This window comes from Epithele typhae (genome assembly GCF_022376455.1).
Source record: "Epithele typhae strain CBS 203.58 chromosome Unknown BXZ73scaffold_2, whole genome shotgun sequence".
Taxonomy (NCBI): Eukaryota; Fungi; Basidiomycota; class Agaricomycetes; order Polyporales; family Epitheliaceae; genus Epithele; species Epithele typhae.
The window spans coordinates 1,293,689-1,309,984 of NW_025954193.1; the positions used below are offsets into that span (position 1 = coordinate 1,293,689).

The 16,296-nt window shown below is 57.4% G+C and overlaps 7 protein-coding genes across 7 annotated transcripts; 3 read left to right on the top strand and 4 right to left on the bottom strand.

The window, feature by feature from the left end:
• Window positions 1–1,085: 1,085 nt before the first annotated feature.
• On the top strand, window positions 1,086–2,849 carry BXZ73DRAFT_73505 (uncharacterized protein; the record flags this gene model as incomplete). Its single annotated transcript, XM_048021907.1, has 1 exon — window positions 1,086–2,849. One exon carries the CDS (start codon window positions 1,086–1,088, stop codon window positions 2,847–2,849), a length of 1,764 nt encoding a protein of 587 aa, XP_047883335.1.
• A 990-nt stretch (window positions 2,850–3,839) lies between these two features.
• Window positions 3,840–4,751, bottom strand: BXZ73DRAFT_96338 (uncharacterized protein; the record flags this gene model as incomplete). The annotated part of the gene is made up of 1 exon (XM_048027043.1): window positions 3,840–4,751. The coding sequence occupies one exon, from the start codon at window positions 4,749–4,751 to the stop codon at window positions 3,840–3,842; it is 912 nt and encodes a 303-aa protein (XP_047883336.1).
• A 673-nt stretch (window positions 4,752–5,424) lies between these two features.
• BXZ73DRAFT_96339 (uncharacterized protein) lies at window positions 5,425–6,447 on the bottom strand (the record flags this gene model as incomplete). Its single annotated transcript, XM_048027044.1, has 1 exon — window positions 5,425–6,447. The coding sequence occupies one exon, from the start codon at window positions 6,445–6,447 to the stop codon at window positions 5,425–5,427; it is 1,023 nt and encodes a 340-aa protein (XP_047883337.1).
• Window positions 6,448–7,489: 1,042 nt separating this feature from the next.
• Window positions 7,490–9,518, bottom strand: BXZ73DRAFT_96340 (zf-C3HC-domain-containing protein; the record flags this gene model as incomplete). The annotated part of the gene is made up of 7 exons (XM_048027045.1): window positions 7,490–7,531; window positions 7,586–8,461; window positions 8,513–8,625; window positions 8,675–8,758; window positions 8,814–9,163; window positions 9,219–9,373; window positions 9,429–9,518. The coding sequence occupies 7 exons, from the start codon at window positions 9,516–9,518 to the stop codon at window positions 7,490–7,492; spliced, it is 1,710 nt and encodes a 569-aa protein (XP_047883338.1).
• A 302-nt stretch (window positions 9,519–9,820) lies between these two features.
• Window positions 9,821–11,561, top strand: BXZ73DRAFT_38836 (Pkinase-domain-containing protein; the record flags this gene model as incomplete). Its single annotated transcript, XM_048018259.1, has 9 exons — window positions 9,821–9,947; window positions 10,001–10,071; window positions 10,124–10,215; window positions 10,281–10,305; window positions 10,363–10,898; window positions 10,952–11,057; window positions 11,108–11,203; window positions 11,257–11,460; window positions 11,520–11,561. The coding sequence occupies 9 exons, from the start codon at window positions 9,821–9,823 to the stop codon at window positions 11,559–11,561; spliced, it is 1,299 nt and encodes a 432-aa protein (XP_047883339.1).
• Window positions 11,562–11,656: 95 nt separating this feature from the next.
• On the bottom strand, window positions 11,657–12,770 carry BXZ73DRAFT_96342 (uncharacterized protein; the record flags this gene model as incomplete). Its single annotated transcript, XM_048027046.1, has 4 exons — window positions 11,657–11,701; window positions 11,762–12,112; window positions 12,172–12,324; window positions 12,375–12,770. 4 exons carry the CDS (start codon window positions 12,768–12,770, stop codon window positions 11,657–11,659), a joined length of 945 nt encoding a protein of 314 aa, XP_047883340.1.
• A 381-nt stretch (window positions 12,771–13,151) lies between these two features.
• BXZ73DRAFT_73511 (RNB-domain-containing protein) lies at window positions 13,152–16,086 on the top strand (the record flags this gene model as incomplete). The annotated part of the gene is made up of 2 exons (XM_048021908.1): window positions 13,152–13,594; window positions 13,653–16,086. 2 exons carry the CDS (start codon window positions 13,152–13,154, stop codon window positions 16,084–16,086), a joined length of 2,877 nt encoding a protein of 958 aa, XP_047883341.1.
• Between the last annotated feature and the right edge of the window lie 210 nt (window positions 16,087–16,296).

Consider the following 16,296-nt stretch of genomic DNA (forward strand, 5'->3'; position numbering starts at 1 on the left):
CGACAGGCGGGGTCCAGTGCGCCCACCAAACGCTCCGTGCCACGGAATACTGGACGGAAGCCCTAGCAAGCACAGCATGGACGCGGAATCTTGCCCCCCCCCCCCCCCCCGGTCGAGGGGGATGGGTCTGCAAAGGGAAGGACCCAGGCAACCGGAAACATGCACTCGGAACGAATCTCAGGAAGAAATCAAGTCGAAACTTGGCTGAATGAAACCTATGGAATGTGCGAGATATTATTGGTGCGCGGGAACGACCAGCCGTCCGCAATCTGGGGTACTTACAGAGCAGCGCCGTCTCCTCGGCCACGGGACATCCACCTGAGAAACAGACACTAACCAAGGTCGTAGGCGTGGATGCTGCCCACATGCAACAGCGACAGTTCCACGAGTAGCTGTTCTGAATGAAGGAAGCTCACAGGCTGCCAACTTGAAGGTTATCTGGAAGTGTCCCGCCTAGTAGTCCCACGAGTAGTACTACCGAGTAGCGAGTGGTTGACCGAATGGAGCGGCCGTGACTGAAGGGGGATTTCCTCGGAATTGCGGTGCAGAAAATAATGGGTCAAGCGAGAAATGGTACATGATAGTGAAGTGGTTCAATCATTGGAGACGACGCTGACATCCAAAGCGAGCAGCGTGTTAGGATCGTGAGACTTCCAGCGCTTGGCGATGGCCCGCGCGCGCGGTTGGCAGCGGGCCAGCGGCGTCGGCATTTCAACAGCACTTTCGACAACATGGAACCATTCAGGAAACACCGTGTAGGTTTCTAATGATGCATCTGCTGTTGACTGCAGCAGGATATGGCAGCTCATGATGCGCCCATTCAGAATAATCCGTTGCTCATAAGCTCTTTTCCTCAAGACCTTTTCATCCTCACCATTCGACAAGCTCTCGCACCACTCACACAGTATCTTCCAGAGCCAACCATCCAGCGCGCGTTGTCCACAGATGACGTGCATACCACCTCAGGGTATATGCGGCTACTGGTCAGACTCACTCATGTTTGCCGAACCTGGCGCCACGTCATTATCGGATGCAAGCCCTTTTGGGCCTTTCTTGTCACCCAGGACGACGGGAAGTTGGGTTCGATGGCTCGTTTATTCCTCGAACGCGCGGACCAAGCTCCTCTTACTGTGACGCTGAAAATCAAAACCTACGCTAACCGCATCGACTCACACCCTTTCTCCACCTTCGAACGCGCTCATCAGATACAACACCTCCATATCTCCGGCTCCTGGGACTACGACGAGTATCTGAAACTCATCCCTTCCTCATCACCCCTTCTTGAGAGCGTCGTGCTCGACGCACATGGGACCTTCAGGAAGCTCAGGAAGCCGAGCTACTTCTTCCCTCAGGGTCGTTCAACGATTCGGGGCCTTGTCATTGCCCCAGTACAATCCACTCTCCCCCTTGACTCATTCCCAAATCTCACACACCTCTGGCTCTCGTTCACACCGGTCAAGAACCGGGGCGAGCAACTCGCCGATCTCCCCCGGGTTTTCTCTCGCACCCCTTCGCTCCAGTATCTGCATGTATGCGGTGCTCGCAATGGCCACGGGTTGTACGATCTTCACCCGCCCCCAGAGCACCTGTCGGTGGCGCTACCGCAGTTACGCAACTTGACCTTGGTGGATTTCAACTGGACCTGGAGCTGCGCGTTCCTCCGCGTCCTCGTCCTTCCCGATGACGCCCATGTCTACATCCACCGTCCACGCCTGTGTCTGGAAATGTTCGAAGAGACGAGTCCGACCGCCGCTTTCCCTCGCCTTGCGCTCATCCCCTTCTTGGACCGTGCCATGATCTGCGAAACCGTACGCACTATCACCCTCGTCGCTGAAGGGCCCCTCACCACCAAGACGCCCTACGCCTCCCCACGCCCGCACGGCCGTCTGTTCGTTTTCCCGGAGCTCGGCGACGAAGTAGACGCCTTAGCCGAGAGCCTTCCAGCGCTCCTACCGTTCTCTTCCCTGCACGTGCTGCACCTCCAGCTCGGAACCCAATGGCACTGTGACCTCTTCGCAGTCTACCTGGACCACGCCACGTCGCTCACCGAGCTCGTCGTCTTCCCGGATCCGGACACGATGGACGACGAGCAAGCGCTGACCACGATTCAGCTGCTCCGTCGCGTGCTCTGTGGCGAGGCCCCGCCAAAGTGCCCGGCTCTGCGCGTGCTCGGCACAGTCATGCCCATCCCAAACTCGTACGAGGACGAGGACGAGTACCACCAGCACCACCAGCACAACGAACACAAAGAGCACGACGAGCACGACAATCACGACAATCACGATGAGCACGATGAGGAGGAAGAGCACGATGAGGAGGAAGAGCACGATGAGGAGGAGGAGGAGGAGGAGGAGGAGGAGGAGGAGGAGGAGGAGGAAGGGGAGGAGGAGGAGGAGGAGGAGGAAGAGGAGGAGGAGGAGGAGGAGGAGGAAGAGGCCGCTGTGGAGCTCGCGGGAAACTTCGCCGAGGTCCTGCCCATCCTCATCGAACGTGCCGCGGCGGGCGTTCCGCTGCACACGCTGCTGCTCGAGCCGCGCAACCTGCGGCTGGGGTGGGGCGAGGAAGGCGACAGCAAGAACCGGTTCCGGGGGAGGGTTACCTATGCGAAGGTCGTGAAAGAACACTGCAAGCTCTTGCGCACATTAGTCGACGAGGTTGAGTGGTTGGAGCCGGATGAGGAGGGCCGTGGAGGACTTGCGGACAGGTTCACGAAAGGGAGCGAAGGGTTCTTGCGAGAAGAGAGTGCGAGGGTGCAGAAGTATTGGGCGTTGCCTCCACACGGCGTGCCATGGGAACTACCGTTTCCTCCTCCCTACAGAGAGGAACGTGAGGATCTCAGCTCATGGTGATTGCTACATTTGCCGTCGCGGTTCAAGCTCTTCACTGATCCGAGCCAAGGCATGATTTCACCCAAATTCACGCCTTGGGCACATTGCGGAATCATGCCGTCGCCCACTCGCGACGGCACAGGACACCCAGAAGATGATCAAGATTGGCTGTAAGCCAATGCTGCGCACATACCATGCTTGTTCGCCCCGCGCGACACGACAGTCCCGCCCGCGACCCGCTGGTGCTCCCACTCGTACTGCTGCCCCACGCACCCGCCCCGCTCGTACCCGCCCTTGACCCCCACGCTCCCCTACTACTATACCTGCCCTTACATTATACCTACTATAGTCCCACTGCGCCTCGGCGCCATGCACTGCAGGCCTCGGCCCTGCTCTAGGGGGCGAGGGAGTTCTGACGGAGGGTGGGGGACCACCCGACGTACCCCTGACTGCGGCAAGAGGCGAGACCCGGGGGCCCATTGGCCACCCTTGACGGGCAGCAGGTTTAGATCTCGTCCTCCTTGCCTTGAATGGCCGGGAGCAGGTGCAGAGGTTTTCCACGCAGACGCATGCCCCTCCCACACCCACCCGCTACCATACCCACCTCACGGTCCCCACACGGTCTCACCAGTCCCCTCCGTACTTTACTCCCTTGGCCAGACCCCTGGCCGCTACCTGGGGCGTCCGCGAGGGCGCCTCTATGTTATCATCCCAGACTCGGCTGTAGTTAACACACCTAGCACACACGTAGCGTACCGCCTACCATAGGGCTCGGCCCTGAAGGGCGTTAAACGGGAATACAACAACGACAACAACAATGCTTGTTCGCTTGAAACGTTGGCCGGAAGGGTGATTATAGGGAAAACAATGTACTCAGACACTTGCGCTGCGATTTCATGGTCCGTCTAGTATGTTCAAAAACCGAAGGTATAGTACAATTTACAATGCTGCGACTCCAGGCGCGCGGTCTATCTCAGTCTGAACGTCTACGTAAAAGGTCCATCCTGTGGTTTACTCCCGGCAGGTGCCCGTGCTCGCGGGCAGAAATGCAACCTTGTTCACTTGCGCCGCCTCGATCTCTGACACCTCGCCCTTCCACACGCTCAGCACCGCCTCCTCCTCCTCGTCAATGCACCTGAGGATCTCCTCCGCGTCCCGGTCCGCGGCGTGCGCGAGGTACGTGCCGGCGATGCACATCGCCTCCGTCGGACGCCCCGCCGGCACGCTCACGAGGATCTTCACGTCTCCCGCCGGCTTCGTCGCGTCCGCCGCCGGGACCACGTCGAGCATGAAGTCGCGCGCGAGCAGCAGCTGCGCCTCCGTGAGCCGCAGACGCGACGCGCTCCGCTCGCGCACGTCGCGGGGCAGCGTGAGGCGGAGGCGCTTGACGTCCCCGCCGCGGAGGACCCGGTCCCGCTGCGGCTCGGCGTAGGTGTAGACGACCTCGACGCAGTGCGTGAAGCCCATCCGGCGCGCGTGGTGGGCGTTCCCGAAGCAGACGTGCATCGCCGGCAGGATCTCCTGCAGCTGCGGGTCGTTGGCCGCGGGCGGTTGGGAGATCGGGGTGGGCGCGGGAGGCTCGACAGGGGTCTCGGGTTTCGGGCTGGCCGGGTGCACGATCTTCGCCACGACCTTGCGGCGCGGGAGCTTGGCGTGGTGCGGCTCGGTGTTGATGTTGCCCGGGGCAGCGTTGATGAGACGGCGGGGCTTGGTCGACCCTGCTGTGGCATACTCCATGCGGATGTTGAGGGTCACACCACAGCGGTCGCGGAGCGCGCGGTGGGAAGTGGGCGGGGGAGAGACCTGTTCGGCGCGCGAAGGGTACATCGCCATGGCTTCTTCGGGTGAGAATGCGATGGCCTTGGGGGCGCCCTGAGGCATGGTGGTCGAGCTGAGGCGGAGGCAGTTGGTGGGGGAGAGCATGGTGATGATGAGTTGGTGTGAGGAGGTGTTGATGGTAGGCGAGTTGAGTGTCGAAGAGTTATTTGATTGAGCAAGTGTATGCGAGGCGAGTGTCGAAGAGGTGAGCGTAGGCGAAGGCAGCTGAGCTGAGCGTAGATGAACTGAGCGAGACTGGGAGATGAGGTATGTTATCATGCCTTGTTGCTCAGAAATCACGGGTCTTATATACGAAAACGTACACAGGAGACATTGTAGGTCGATAGGGTCATCGTGCTGCGGTTTCCTTCAATTGCCGTAGTCGTCCGCACCGGCAACCTAATGTCGGAAGGCGGGAGCGTTGAAAGCGTCCGCTTTGCTTTCCGCCTAACATCCGACTCCGAGCCCCTAACCCTTGCAAGGGGTAATCGTCGGACTGCGGCTGTAACACTGCGACAGCGGCTTCCTCGACCATTATGCTAATCGGGAACCACGTCAGAGATAATTGCAACCATGTGTACAACATTCGAAAGCCATGTCCAATGAAACAGTGTCCGTACGAGGAAAGGTATGTGCTCTACAAAGACGACAGTAGTCCAAAGTCCAATCCAAAACTCAAGAATCCGCAGTGTCCGCATCATCCACCAGCCGCACATCCGGCACCCTGAGCCCTCGAGGAGCTCGGAATACAGCACAGAAGGAAGCAAATCTGTCAAAATTACGCGGCAACCGACACCTTCCTACTCCTGACCGGGAAGAAGCTTCCGGGAATCGCCAATGACACCGCGGCTTGGGCGTGCGCGCGCAGCTCGCGCAGAGCCGTCGTCCGCCGCACCCGTCGCGGAGCGGCGACGTACACTGGCGGCGGAGGCGCCGCGAATTTGACTGCGGACGCGGGAGGTGCTGGGAGGGGTTCGGATCCGGGATTCGCGAGGAAGGTGCGGCGCAGGCGCGGTTCGAGGAGCGACCACGAGAGCGACCACGAGAACGCGAGCAGGCGGAGCGTGAGCGGGAGCGTCGTCCGGAGAGCGCCCACGGAGAGAAACCCGCTCTTGGACAGAGCCACGAATGAGTGCACGGCGAAGCCGCAGATCTCGAGGGTGAGAGTCTTGAGCGTCGTGAAGAGTGCAACGAAGGCGGCGCGGTCCGTCCGCGCGCGTAGGGGCCCGCGATGCCGTAGGATTGCATACACCACCGATGCGAAGCGGTACATCGCGAGCAGCACGCGTGCGTACGCGAGAGCCACACGAGCCCATGCGAGCGCGACGACGGTGAATGCGCATATGGCGGCCCAGGTCGAGCGCACGCCGGAGACTAGCGCCGGGCCGGCTGCCCAGAGCGTGCGCCGGGCTTCGACTGCTTTGCGTGCCAGGTTGAGGACCGCGCACACGGCGCAGCGCAGGACGCCTCGAAGGCGCCAGCTGAGCTGTGCGAGCTGCCAGAGCAGGTGCAGATCGAGCATGCCGACGGTCTTGAGAAGCGCTGGTGCGCCGTCGAGCATCGCGAAGAGGACACGATCAGGGCATGGTAGTTTCGTGTTGTGGGAAGGGTCCGCGAGAATGATGGCAAAGGTGGTGAAGAGAGTGTTGAAAAGGAGTGTGGCCAGCACGGCGAAGAGGAAAGGAGTGTGAAGCGACTTCGGCGTATGCGGGCTCGTCGCGAGAGCGAACAAAGATATCTCGGGGAGGCTTGAGAAGAGAAAGACGAGTTGCACTACGACAGCGAGCCACCGGGGACACATGTTGGTCGTGCGTCAACGCAATCCCAGAATCTGACCTGACTGACCGCCTTTTGAACGTTTGAGGGGTACTGTGTAGCCTGGATTACAACGTTAGCCACTCGAAACATCGTCACCTGACAGGCGGAGTACGCACACCAAGAGACTTCAAGATGTGGGTTAGACCTGGCGCTGTGCTGGTGCTCGCGAAGCCTATCGCGCCGTAGCTGTAGCTGTAACTACCTGAAGCGGGTACTACATTAGGAGGTACATTCAGCATTCGCTCTGGATCGTCACCGTGCCACCTGTCATATCAAAATATGAAGGGTGACTATAGATGAGCGCCAGGCTCCTACCCAGGACAATGTGGGAGTCGAAACGGGATCCCAGGGCGGAGGACACAGGCTAGAGATATCATGAGTAATACGACGATGTCGGGTTCGTGTCCTCGAACGTCGCTGAGGGTTGAACGTTGAGCCTCGTGAGCCTTGAGGACAGACGGCTAGCTCCGGCAGCAAATCATGATCGCGTCATTCCCTCCTCCATCCGCCCTGGCCCCCTGGGATCCCGTCTCGCCCCCGCCCCTCGGAGGCGGGGTTGTCGATGAAGGTGGGGTGGCCTTTGACAACGACGCGGTGCTGGCCGTGGAAGTAAGGGCTTGATGCTTCCAACGCTGCCTTGAGCGCGAGTCCTGACTTCACCAGCAATAGCAACGGCAGTGACCCCCTGATAGGACACGACATCAATATACCAGCGCGAGAATGGACACGGATAAGACACATACGTTGTATGGGACGAAGAAGCTAGACTTTTTACGCTCACGCGCAAGAGTAAATACACGGCGTACGACCTCGCAACTTCGAACGATGTGTGATTCATGGTCCGCCGAATGTCGGAACGTAGCAATTATTCCGATGAAAATGAGTCTTCGGTGCGATTGCAATGAGTGGGATACAAGTACATATGAGCAAGTCGAGAGCGAGATTGTACGTAGCATCTGGGATAGCATATTGAAGCAATCTTAACAAATAGTGCGAGTGGTGACCTCTTGATGTCCCCTGTGCCTTCAACTCAAAAGGCCTCTGACGTAGCGCATCAAGGCCGAACCCTGCATAGACGTGATTAGCGGACTGTGTTGACAAGAGAGACCGGAGATACTCACTCCACTCCTCTTTACCCCTGCCACCATAGCATCTACAGCGTCTACTTCCTCCGTTTGCCCTTCCACAAAAGCACAGCCATCGTCCACCTGCGCACTCTGCGAGCGGTTCATCCCTAGTCGCTGGCGCTGTACCGTCCCGTAGCGCAGAACGACGTTGATGACAGCCCTCCAGCCCTCCATCGCGCTCTGGGCCCCAAACCCATTGGAGACCAGCGACACCGAGGCGGTAGACGCGGCCGACGAGGAACGCGAGTGTCCGTTGATGATTGGGGTGGGGGGTGCGGGCATAGTGGGGATGAAGCTCGAGCGAACTACATACGCGCAGTACGGCCGGTGCTGTTGCAGGATGTCAAGTGTTGGCTGCGGCCTCGCGGGGGTGCTTTGTGCGGGCTGTCCCGTCATCGGGTCGTCCTCTTCCGTGGGCTTGGGAACGTACGTCCAGAGTCCAACCCGCCGCTGACAAAGCGGGCAGTGGATTAGGGCAGTGTCTGAACGAAGGGCGCTCGTTGAGAGAGCATGTTGCGACAATAAGGACGCGGAGGCGGCAAGTCCGTATGAAGCCGACATGGGAGAAGGGGTCCCGGCTCGAGAGACGGATGAGGCACGAGAAATCGAGAGGCGGGATTGAGGATGACCAGGGGCAAGTGAACTAGCACGTGACACAGAAGTCGATGCTGTAGATGCGGTGGGTGGAGGCGCAATGCCCCAGCCGAAGACTGCGGCAAGTATGGCGTTCTGGGAGGGATCCTTCTGCGGGGACCGCACGGTGGAGATAGAGTCGGACATACAAGAGGTTTCGGAATCGTCGAGGTCCGCCGAAGCAGGAAGTGATACAGAACCGATGATGGAAACCAAGTTTTGGACTTGAAGGTTGCTCTGTGAAAATGCGTGAGCCGGATTCGCCGACTTCGGAAGGGTTGTACTTACAAGGGGATGAGCAATCTTCACACCTTCCATGACGCCATCCAGGAGCATCGCCCTGGCCTTGACTTCACGGATAGTGGCGAGTGGGGACATCAACGACACTCGGTTGATGGTTTCTGGTGGTGAGATGAGTGCATATATTGGAGACATTCCCAAGTGACTGACCGTCGCATTGACGAGCTTTCCAAGGGCATCCATCCTTGTGAGCGGTAACCAGCTGGCCACGCTGCTTCCCGGCAAGTACGTTCGCTATAACCCGTACTTGTCAGCATAATCTTACTTTTCGAAGTTCCTTCCTACATACCCGCATCGCGAGTCATGCCCTTGCTGTCGGCGACTATCCATGAGACTCCACAAATCTTGCACAGGAGTCGGTCCTTGTCCGAATTGACCCATCCACACCTCGCGGCCGCAACAGCGTCAATGGCAGCCGGCTTGTTGGAATATGTGGTCGGCTTGAATGTCGCTAGGCGAGCGAAGAACTGGGGGGAGGATGACGGACTGTAGTCGACAATTGGCGACGACCCTCCGGGAAACTTGCTCGCATGGTTAAGCTTGAATGGGAAGCCCTTGGCCGCTCGGGAGGCTTTGCGAGAAAGTATGGCGGCTAGGTGAGGGGCAGTCTTGGACAACCCCTGGAGGTCGTCGGCAGACCTTGGGAGTGGTTGTTGAGAATACGGTGCGGAAAGCAAAAATGCACTCAACGCACTTGTTACTGTCTTTCTTACTGAGCCTCGTGAGCATAGAGTAGATTGAGCGAGATGTGCGGAGACGTTTGGGGACAAGTTGCTCTGGGGAGCCCGAGGGAGTGGCCGTGGGGCCGACGGCTTCGTCGAGACTCTGCAAGGCATCTTCTAGTTTGCGCTATCAACTTGAATCAGGACACGTCTAGAGGATGTTGGATGGACGCGTCACGAACTTTGAGGGACTTGTCGGTGGTGGATGACGGGATGAGCGAGGGGGTAGTGGCACTATTTACAGAGACCGCGGACAAGACTTGTGAGGCCATGGCCTTGGATACGTGGCAATGGTGGAAGCAGGAATAACACAAGAACGACGCGGGGTGAGGGCGGTGTAGAAGGAAGAGGAACAAGAGCAGGATCCGAAGGTGTGGCAGAAGCAAGGTGCTGCAGCGACGTTTCCGCGCGCGCTGCGCGCCGAACCGCGCACGCGCCGGCCCGCGCACAGCTGCTCCCTCAGATCACCGCCAAGTCAACGCCGCCCTCCATCTCATCGCTTTCCCCTTCTCTCCACCGACTTGTATTCCTCTCACCGCTCGGCACATCTCTTGTGCATCATCCTTATCCCACCATGGCACTCCCGCCCCAACTAATGCACACCCTCGAGGGTCTCAAATACCAAGTCAAGGATGCGTTTTGGGCACTTTCTTCGTGCGTTTGCCAGCAGTCTGCCAAAGTGAAGATCAACGGCAGGACATGTACGTGCCACACAAAATCCCATGTGCGAAGGTACTAAGATCTGCATCTGCAGTCAAAATCATCCGTGTTCTAGGAGAGGGAGGGTTCTCATTTGTCTATCTCGCTCAGGACGAGCACAGCGGCGTATGCTGTCATCTATCTCCGTCAATGAGAGTCGAACTGACTGTTCATGTAGAGGCAATTTGCTTTGAAGAAGATACGCTGTCCCAGTGGTCAAGAGGATGTCCGGCAAGCAATGAGGGAGGTCGAAGCGTACAGGCGTTTCAAGTGAGTCCTCCCATTGTTAGAACCTGGCTTTGTCCTGGATTGACCTTGCGACCAACACTCTCCAGACATCCTAACATTATCCATATCATGGTGGGTCTGCACCATAGGCGAATTATGTCATTGTTGCTCACAAAACGCGTCCAACAGGATTCGGCCGTAGTTCAGGATCCCAACGGCGACGGCCAGGTCGTCTACCTCTTCCTCCCATTGTACAAGCGCGGCAACCTGCAGGACGCGATCAACGCGAACTCCATCAACAACACCCACTTCTCTGAGACTGAAATGCTTCAGTACTTCAAAGGCACGTGCGAAGCTCTTCGCGCAATGCACAACTACCACGGCCCCGTCGGGACCAAGATGGATGCGTTCTCTTCGCGCTCAACCCAGCCGACTTCACGCCACGCACCGTCTGCTCCAAACTCACCCCGCCATTCAGAAGACGATGAAATGTTCCCACAGCCAGAAGGCGACGGTGAAGGCGGATATTCTTACCACGGAGCCTCCTCAACCTCAAGCCGCGCCCCACTTGTATCACAGAACGGTCCCGGTGAAGATCATGAACACGAGCCATTGTTCGACGGAGATGAAGAGCTGGAGAGGTTGCAACATGGGGGCGCAAACGGTCATGCGGCGTCAGGACAGACTGAACTCGTACCGTATGCTCACCGTGACCTGAAGCCTGGGTGCGTCTCATCTTTCGCTGGCATTATCGAGGAAGACGCTTAAGCGTCACCAGGAACGTTATGATCTCCGATGACGGTCGACCCATCCTGATGGATTTCGGCAGCACAATAAAGGCCCGTGTCAAGATTGAGAATCGCTCTCAGGCACTTCTTCAGCAGGTCTGCTCTTCGTGTAACTGACATCAACAGGAAGCTAACGCATCCTGCAGGATATCGCTGCGGAGCAAAGCACCATGTCTTATCGTGCCCCAGAGCTATTCGATGTCAAGACTGGAATCACCATCACAGAAGCGGTTGATATTTGGGTGTGTGGCACTGACTGGCTGCCTTTACCTTAAACTGACATGCGAATTTACAGTCCCTCGGTTGTCTTCTATATGCGCTCGCCTACTCCCATTCGCCTTTTGAGAACACGCAAACCACGGAGCAGGGTGGCTCAATAGCTATGGCTGTGATGAATGCCCAATACAAGCACCCCGCATCGGCGTACTCACAAGGGTTAAAGGACCTCATTGATTCGATGTTGAAGGTCAAGCCGGAAAGTCGACCCGATATCCATGAGGTCCGTGTCTCGTGTCGGCAGGACTGGAATGCAATCCGTGGCTGACATTGTTGTTGCAGGTCCTCCGTATGACTGACCGGGTGTTGCAGAGTCTCCGGTGATCGATCCCATGCCCGTTTCCCCCCATTTTTGTGCCTGCAGTTCCCGTGTATCATTTGCACCTTATGGTGTCGCGCATCCGCTCCTTATCCCTTGCTTACTTATGGAACTTATCTTCGCGGACAATAACTGCTGCTATAGACTATACGTAATACATACTCAGAGTCCAGAACTACGTCGACGCCCGAGGCCGTTTTCGTACGGCACCCTTGGTGGTAACCTGTTTTGCCAGAGACGGGTTGGGTGGCATCGCTCGGCTCATCGGAGCCGCTTTTTCGTGCTGTAAAGGTCGAGGGCGACGTTTCCGTGCGTTCAGCTTCTCGTCATGTGGCTTTTGTTTGACCTGAGGTGCCCGTGAGTCGACGTCTGTTGTGTGGATGGCCTTGAATTTCTTCGGAGGAGGATCGGGCGCAGCTTCGTCCTCGCTATTGGATTCCGCGTCCGACCCGGCAGCACCCTCCGCTTTTGCCTTCGCTTCCCTTTTTGTCCTGTGCTTAGCCTTCATGGCCCTTTGCTTTGTTTTCTTCACCTTGATCGCCTCCAACTTGGCTTTCTACGACGCGCATGCCGAGTGTTAGCGTAGTCGGTGAGGCGTTGAAATCGTCACCGTACTTTCTTCAGCGCACGTTTCGACAATTCACCCTCCGTGGATTGTTTCTCTGGCTGGGGTAGTACGAGTACGCCATCCAAAATCTCGCGGACGTCTGTTTCCGCGTCATGATCCATAGCAATATCTCTGAAGCGAGAGAACCGTCTCGTGTGCGCCTGACATGCTATGAGGCTTTTACATGGGACAGAGTGGACCAGAAACTCACATTGGACTTGAGGTGCACATCGATCATGACAGAATTCTTGAAGAGCTTCCTAGGACATATGATGCATCCTTGCACTTCAGGCTCCTCTTGGACGAGATACAGCGGATTTTGGAGAGCTCGTGAAAGCTTCATAGGTGGAATGTCGTCCTCCGGATCGTCGTCCGAAAGTTCGTCTTCTTCCGCCATACTATTTTCCCCCTCCTCCCCCTCCTCCCTGCTCTCCACCTCTGGTCTCACAGGCACGTCTCCTCCGTTGTCAGAGCCAGAAGAGTCAGAAGAGTCAGACTCGTCTGAGTCTGTGTCGTTCATGCCGAGCATTTCCTTCATGTCGTCGTCTATGCCAAGCTCTTCTTCCTTTTCTTTTCTGCGTATGCGCTTCTCGACACGTTTGAACATGGTTACAGAATGAGAGCTTCTGACTGTGCGAAGAGATGTGGAACGCGCAGATGAGACGGAGTGTCACCAGAGTATAAATGAGGGAAGACGAGGGTATGCGACTTCGGATCGAAATCATGAATTTCATCATGAAAGATCGGAATGTCGCGTCCGCAACTTTAGTCACGTGATGGTGCCCAAGCCCGTTCCGCGCAGGAGCGTCACTAGTTCACTGACCAGGACCTCCAGGCTCTGTCTAGACTCTCTCTCCCAGCGAGAACCGCGACAGTGCTCGCACCTTGCTCTTCCTCCTCCTCCCCCTTCTGCTGCTCTTTTCTTACGGCTGTGCGTCCGCCTCACTGTTTTCAAACTCTTCCAGCGGACTCGACTCGGCTTGTCACCATGCATAAACGAGCAATCCAAACTCTGCCGGACGTTTCCTCCAGCTTCCGTCGGACTGTCGCTCGATGCAGGAGTAGCAGGGCGAACCAAAACGACGTTGACAAGCCGCCAAAGCTTAGGTCGAATACTCCTCGCGCGCCGTCGAAACACGGCCTGGTCTCACACCCCAAGGACGGCCGGGGCCTCGTCTCTCAGCAACTGCGAAACATATTGTCTCCTACGGCATGCGGATGGCTAGAAGGCAAGGCTCTGAAATCACATGATACGCCCATCGACAAACCCCATGGGAAACGGCATATAGCTCATGCATCTCAAGAGGAGGCGGAGTTTGTGATGAATGACACCTCGCACCAAGACTCGGACTTGGGGCACTCAGGTACGGACGTGGATGCACTTCAAGATCACAACACTCTACCTGTGGGCACGCTTGTAAAGCTACGAAAGTGAGCATATCACGCCGACGCTATCGTATTGGTGCTCATAAATCTCGCGTCTACGTAGAAACAGCACCATATCCTTCGGTGTGGTTCTCGACACCTTCTTGCAGAAGCGGCAGCAAACCATTACAATACTCACCAAGCGCGGGGAAGTCTTGCCAATCTCACCACACGACGTCACATTCAGCGTCCCAGGTTTCGTCTCGGCGGAGAAGATCGCGGAATGCGGTCTCTCCGAAGTACCCGCCTCGACAGACGAAACGCGCGCGCGTGCGGAGGTTGCGCGCCCGGTGCTTCTCTTCCAGGTCGAGCTAGAACACGTGCAACATCCCCTCACCCAAAAGGCACGGGATATCAACTTCCGTGAACTCGTGGCCCACAAGGACCGCAACACCTGGAAGACCATCGCCCTTTCAGAAGCAGCGGAGCTGCTCCTCGGAAAAAGAAAATTTACCGACATCGAGCTCATGGCCGTCCAGGAGTTCATGCTCGACGAGTCGTTACACTTCCTTGCGCACACGAGAAGGTTCTCTCAGCATCCTGTCTTCTGGATCCGCCCACAGCAGGCCATTGAAGACATCGAATTCGTTTGGGACTCATTTCGTCGGAAAGCTCCTGCCTTGAAAACGTTCATCGAGAAAAGCCGGATGACAATAGAGACGCTTCGTGAACGACGTACTGGATCCTGGGGCGAACCTCCTACACGTCGCCCCTTCGAAGGATTCCAGTGGACCGATGACGATCGCACCATCCTTCGATTTCTCATTTCTTCTATAGAACTCCGTCTTGGGATTCAAGAGGATCTTTACCGCGTCGCTCGGGCACTTCTTATCAAGGCAACCGGCTTGTACGACCCCGACTGCTTCGACGAACACACCACTCGCGAGTTCCTTTCGGATCTAGGTAGCATCGCCCCCTGGGAGGATCCGGTTTACCGTGCTATGGACAAGGAACTACTTCCCCCTCCCAAAATCGAACCCAACTCCAACACTCCCCTGCTCAGCAGCGCATTTTCTCCAAGCAAATTGTATGCGCACGATATCGTGGAGTCTCTTCGTCATGATTTCGGGAATCTTCCTGTTTTTGTTGTCGATGATTGGGGCGCAGAGGAGCTCGACGACGGCGTCTCAATCGAGAGGACGTCCAATCCAGAACAGGTGTGGCTTCACGTCCACATCGCGGACCCCACCACCCGCCTTCCCCCAACGCATCCGGCCTGTCAAGATGCTCTGCGACAAGCCCAGTCGCGATACTTCACGGATCGTACCATCCGCCTATTCCAGCACGTCGACGAGGTGGCACACTTCAGTCTTGGCAGTCGTCCAGGAGAACCCGACGTGGCCATGAGCTTCAGCACCTTGATAGACCTCCCTTCGGGCCGCACCATCAAAACTGAGGTCCGGCCATCCATAATCCGAAACGTCCAACAGATCAAGTACGATGATGTGGACATAGCACTGGGTCTGACCCCGCGACTCGTTCAACATCCGTTCGGTGTTTCTCGTCAGCACCCAGAGCGCGTCCCCAGGTCAATCCCTGAAGACCAGTTGCAAGACATGAAATTACTGGTCGAAGTTACACGTGCCTTGGTCCGGCGCAGAGTTTCACAAGGCGCGTTGTTTTGGACATTCAACATTGCAGAGGTCTCCATATCTCCTCGACCTCTCTCGGACGATCTGCGTGGCGTTCTGACCCCCTCCGAGTTCCGCGGCTTCCCTTCTGCCTCCTACTCCATCCCTCTCGTCGCTGGGTTCAACGCGCGCCAGATGATCGCCGAGTGTATGCTTTCCGCAGGGCGTGCCGCGTCGCGCTTCTTCGCCGAGCGCGGCGTGCCCGCCGTGCGGCGCATCCTGGGCCCTCTGACCGCGAACTCTCCCCGAAGCCTTGCAGAGGCCTTCGCTGCCCGTAACGAGATTGGCCAGTTGGACCCCTACCAGATCATCCACGCTGGCGTAGCAACTCCTGCGGGTACTTACTCGACCGAACCCGGCCCCCACCATATGCTCGGCATCCTCAGAGACGAAGGCTACATGAAAGTGACCTCGCCTCTCCGCCGCTTCGATGATCTCATCGCGCACTGGCAGATCAAACACGCGCTCCTTTCTCCCGACCGACCGATCCTCTTCGACGCGACGTGGCTCTCGCGCGCCGCGGAGAGCCTTGAGCTCGCGGACCTCAGCGGGCGCCGTCTCGAGGAGCGTAGCAACGGTTTCTGGGCGCGCGCGTACATCAAATGGTGGATGGAGGGCCCGCGCAAGACGCATACGGGTGAAGACCCACTGAAGAACCTGACGGGGCGCGTTGTCGACCTCCCCTCGGGAGTGACGTTCAGCGAGGCTCAAAGGATACGCGTTTTCGTCGAGCAGCTGGGGCTCATGGGCATGTTGCAGGCGGAGGCGGGCGACTTGGCGCACCTGTCGATGGGCGACGAGGTTGCGGTGGATATCAAGCGGGTGGATCTTGGAGTGATATCAGCGCTCATTTTGAAGCTGCGCTGATTGTGACCCGGGATGGATTTTTGCCTACACTCGAACCCCACATATGCTAGCGCACACATAGACCTATCCTTATTCTACCGCCATCTTACTAAAGTTTACTGTACATGCATAATCATCGCTCTCCCCTCAAATGCTACGCCGCTCTTATATCAGTAATATCTGCGAGTCGTTTCACTGGTCGTCCTGTGCGGTTGCGCGCGGGCGCCGGCC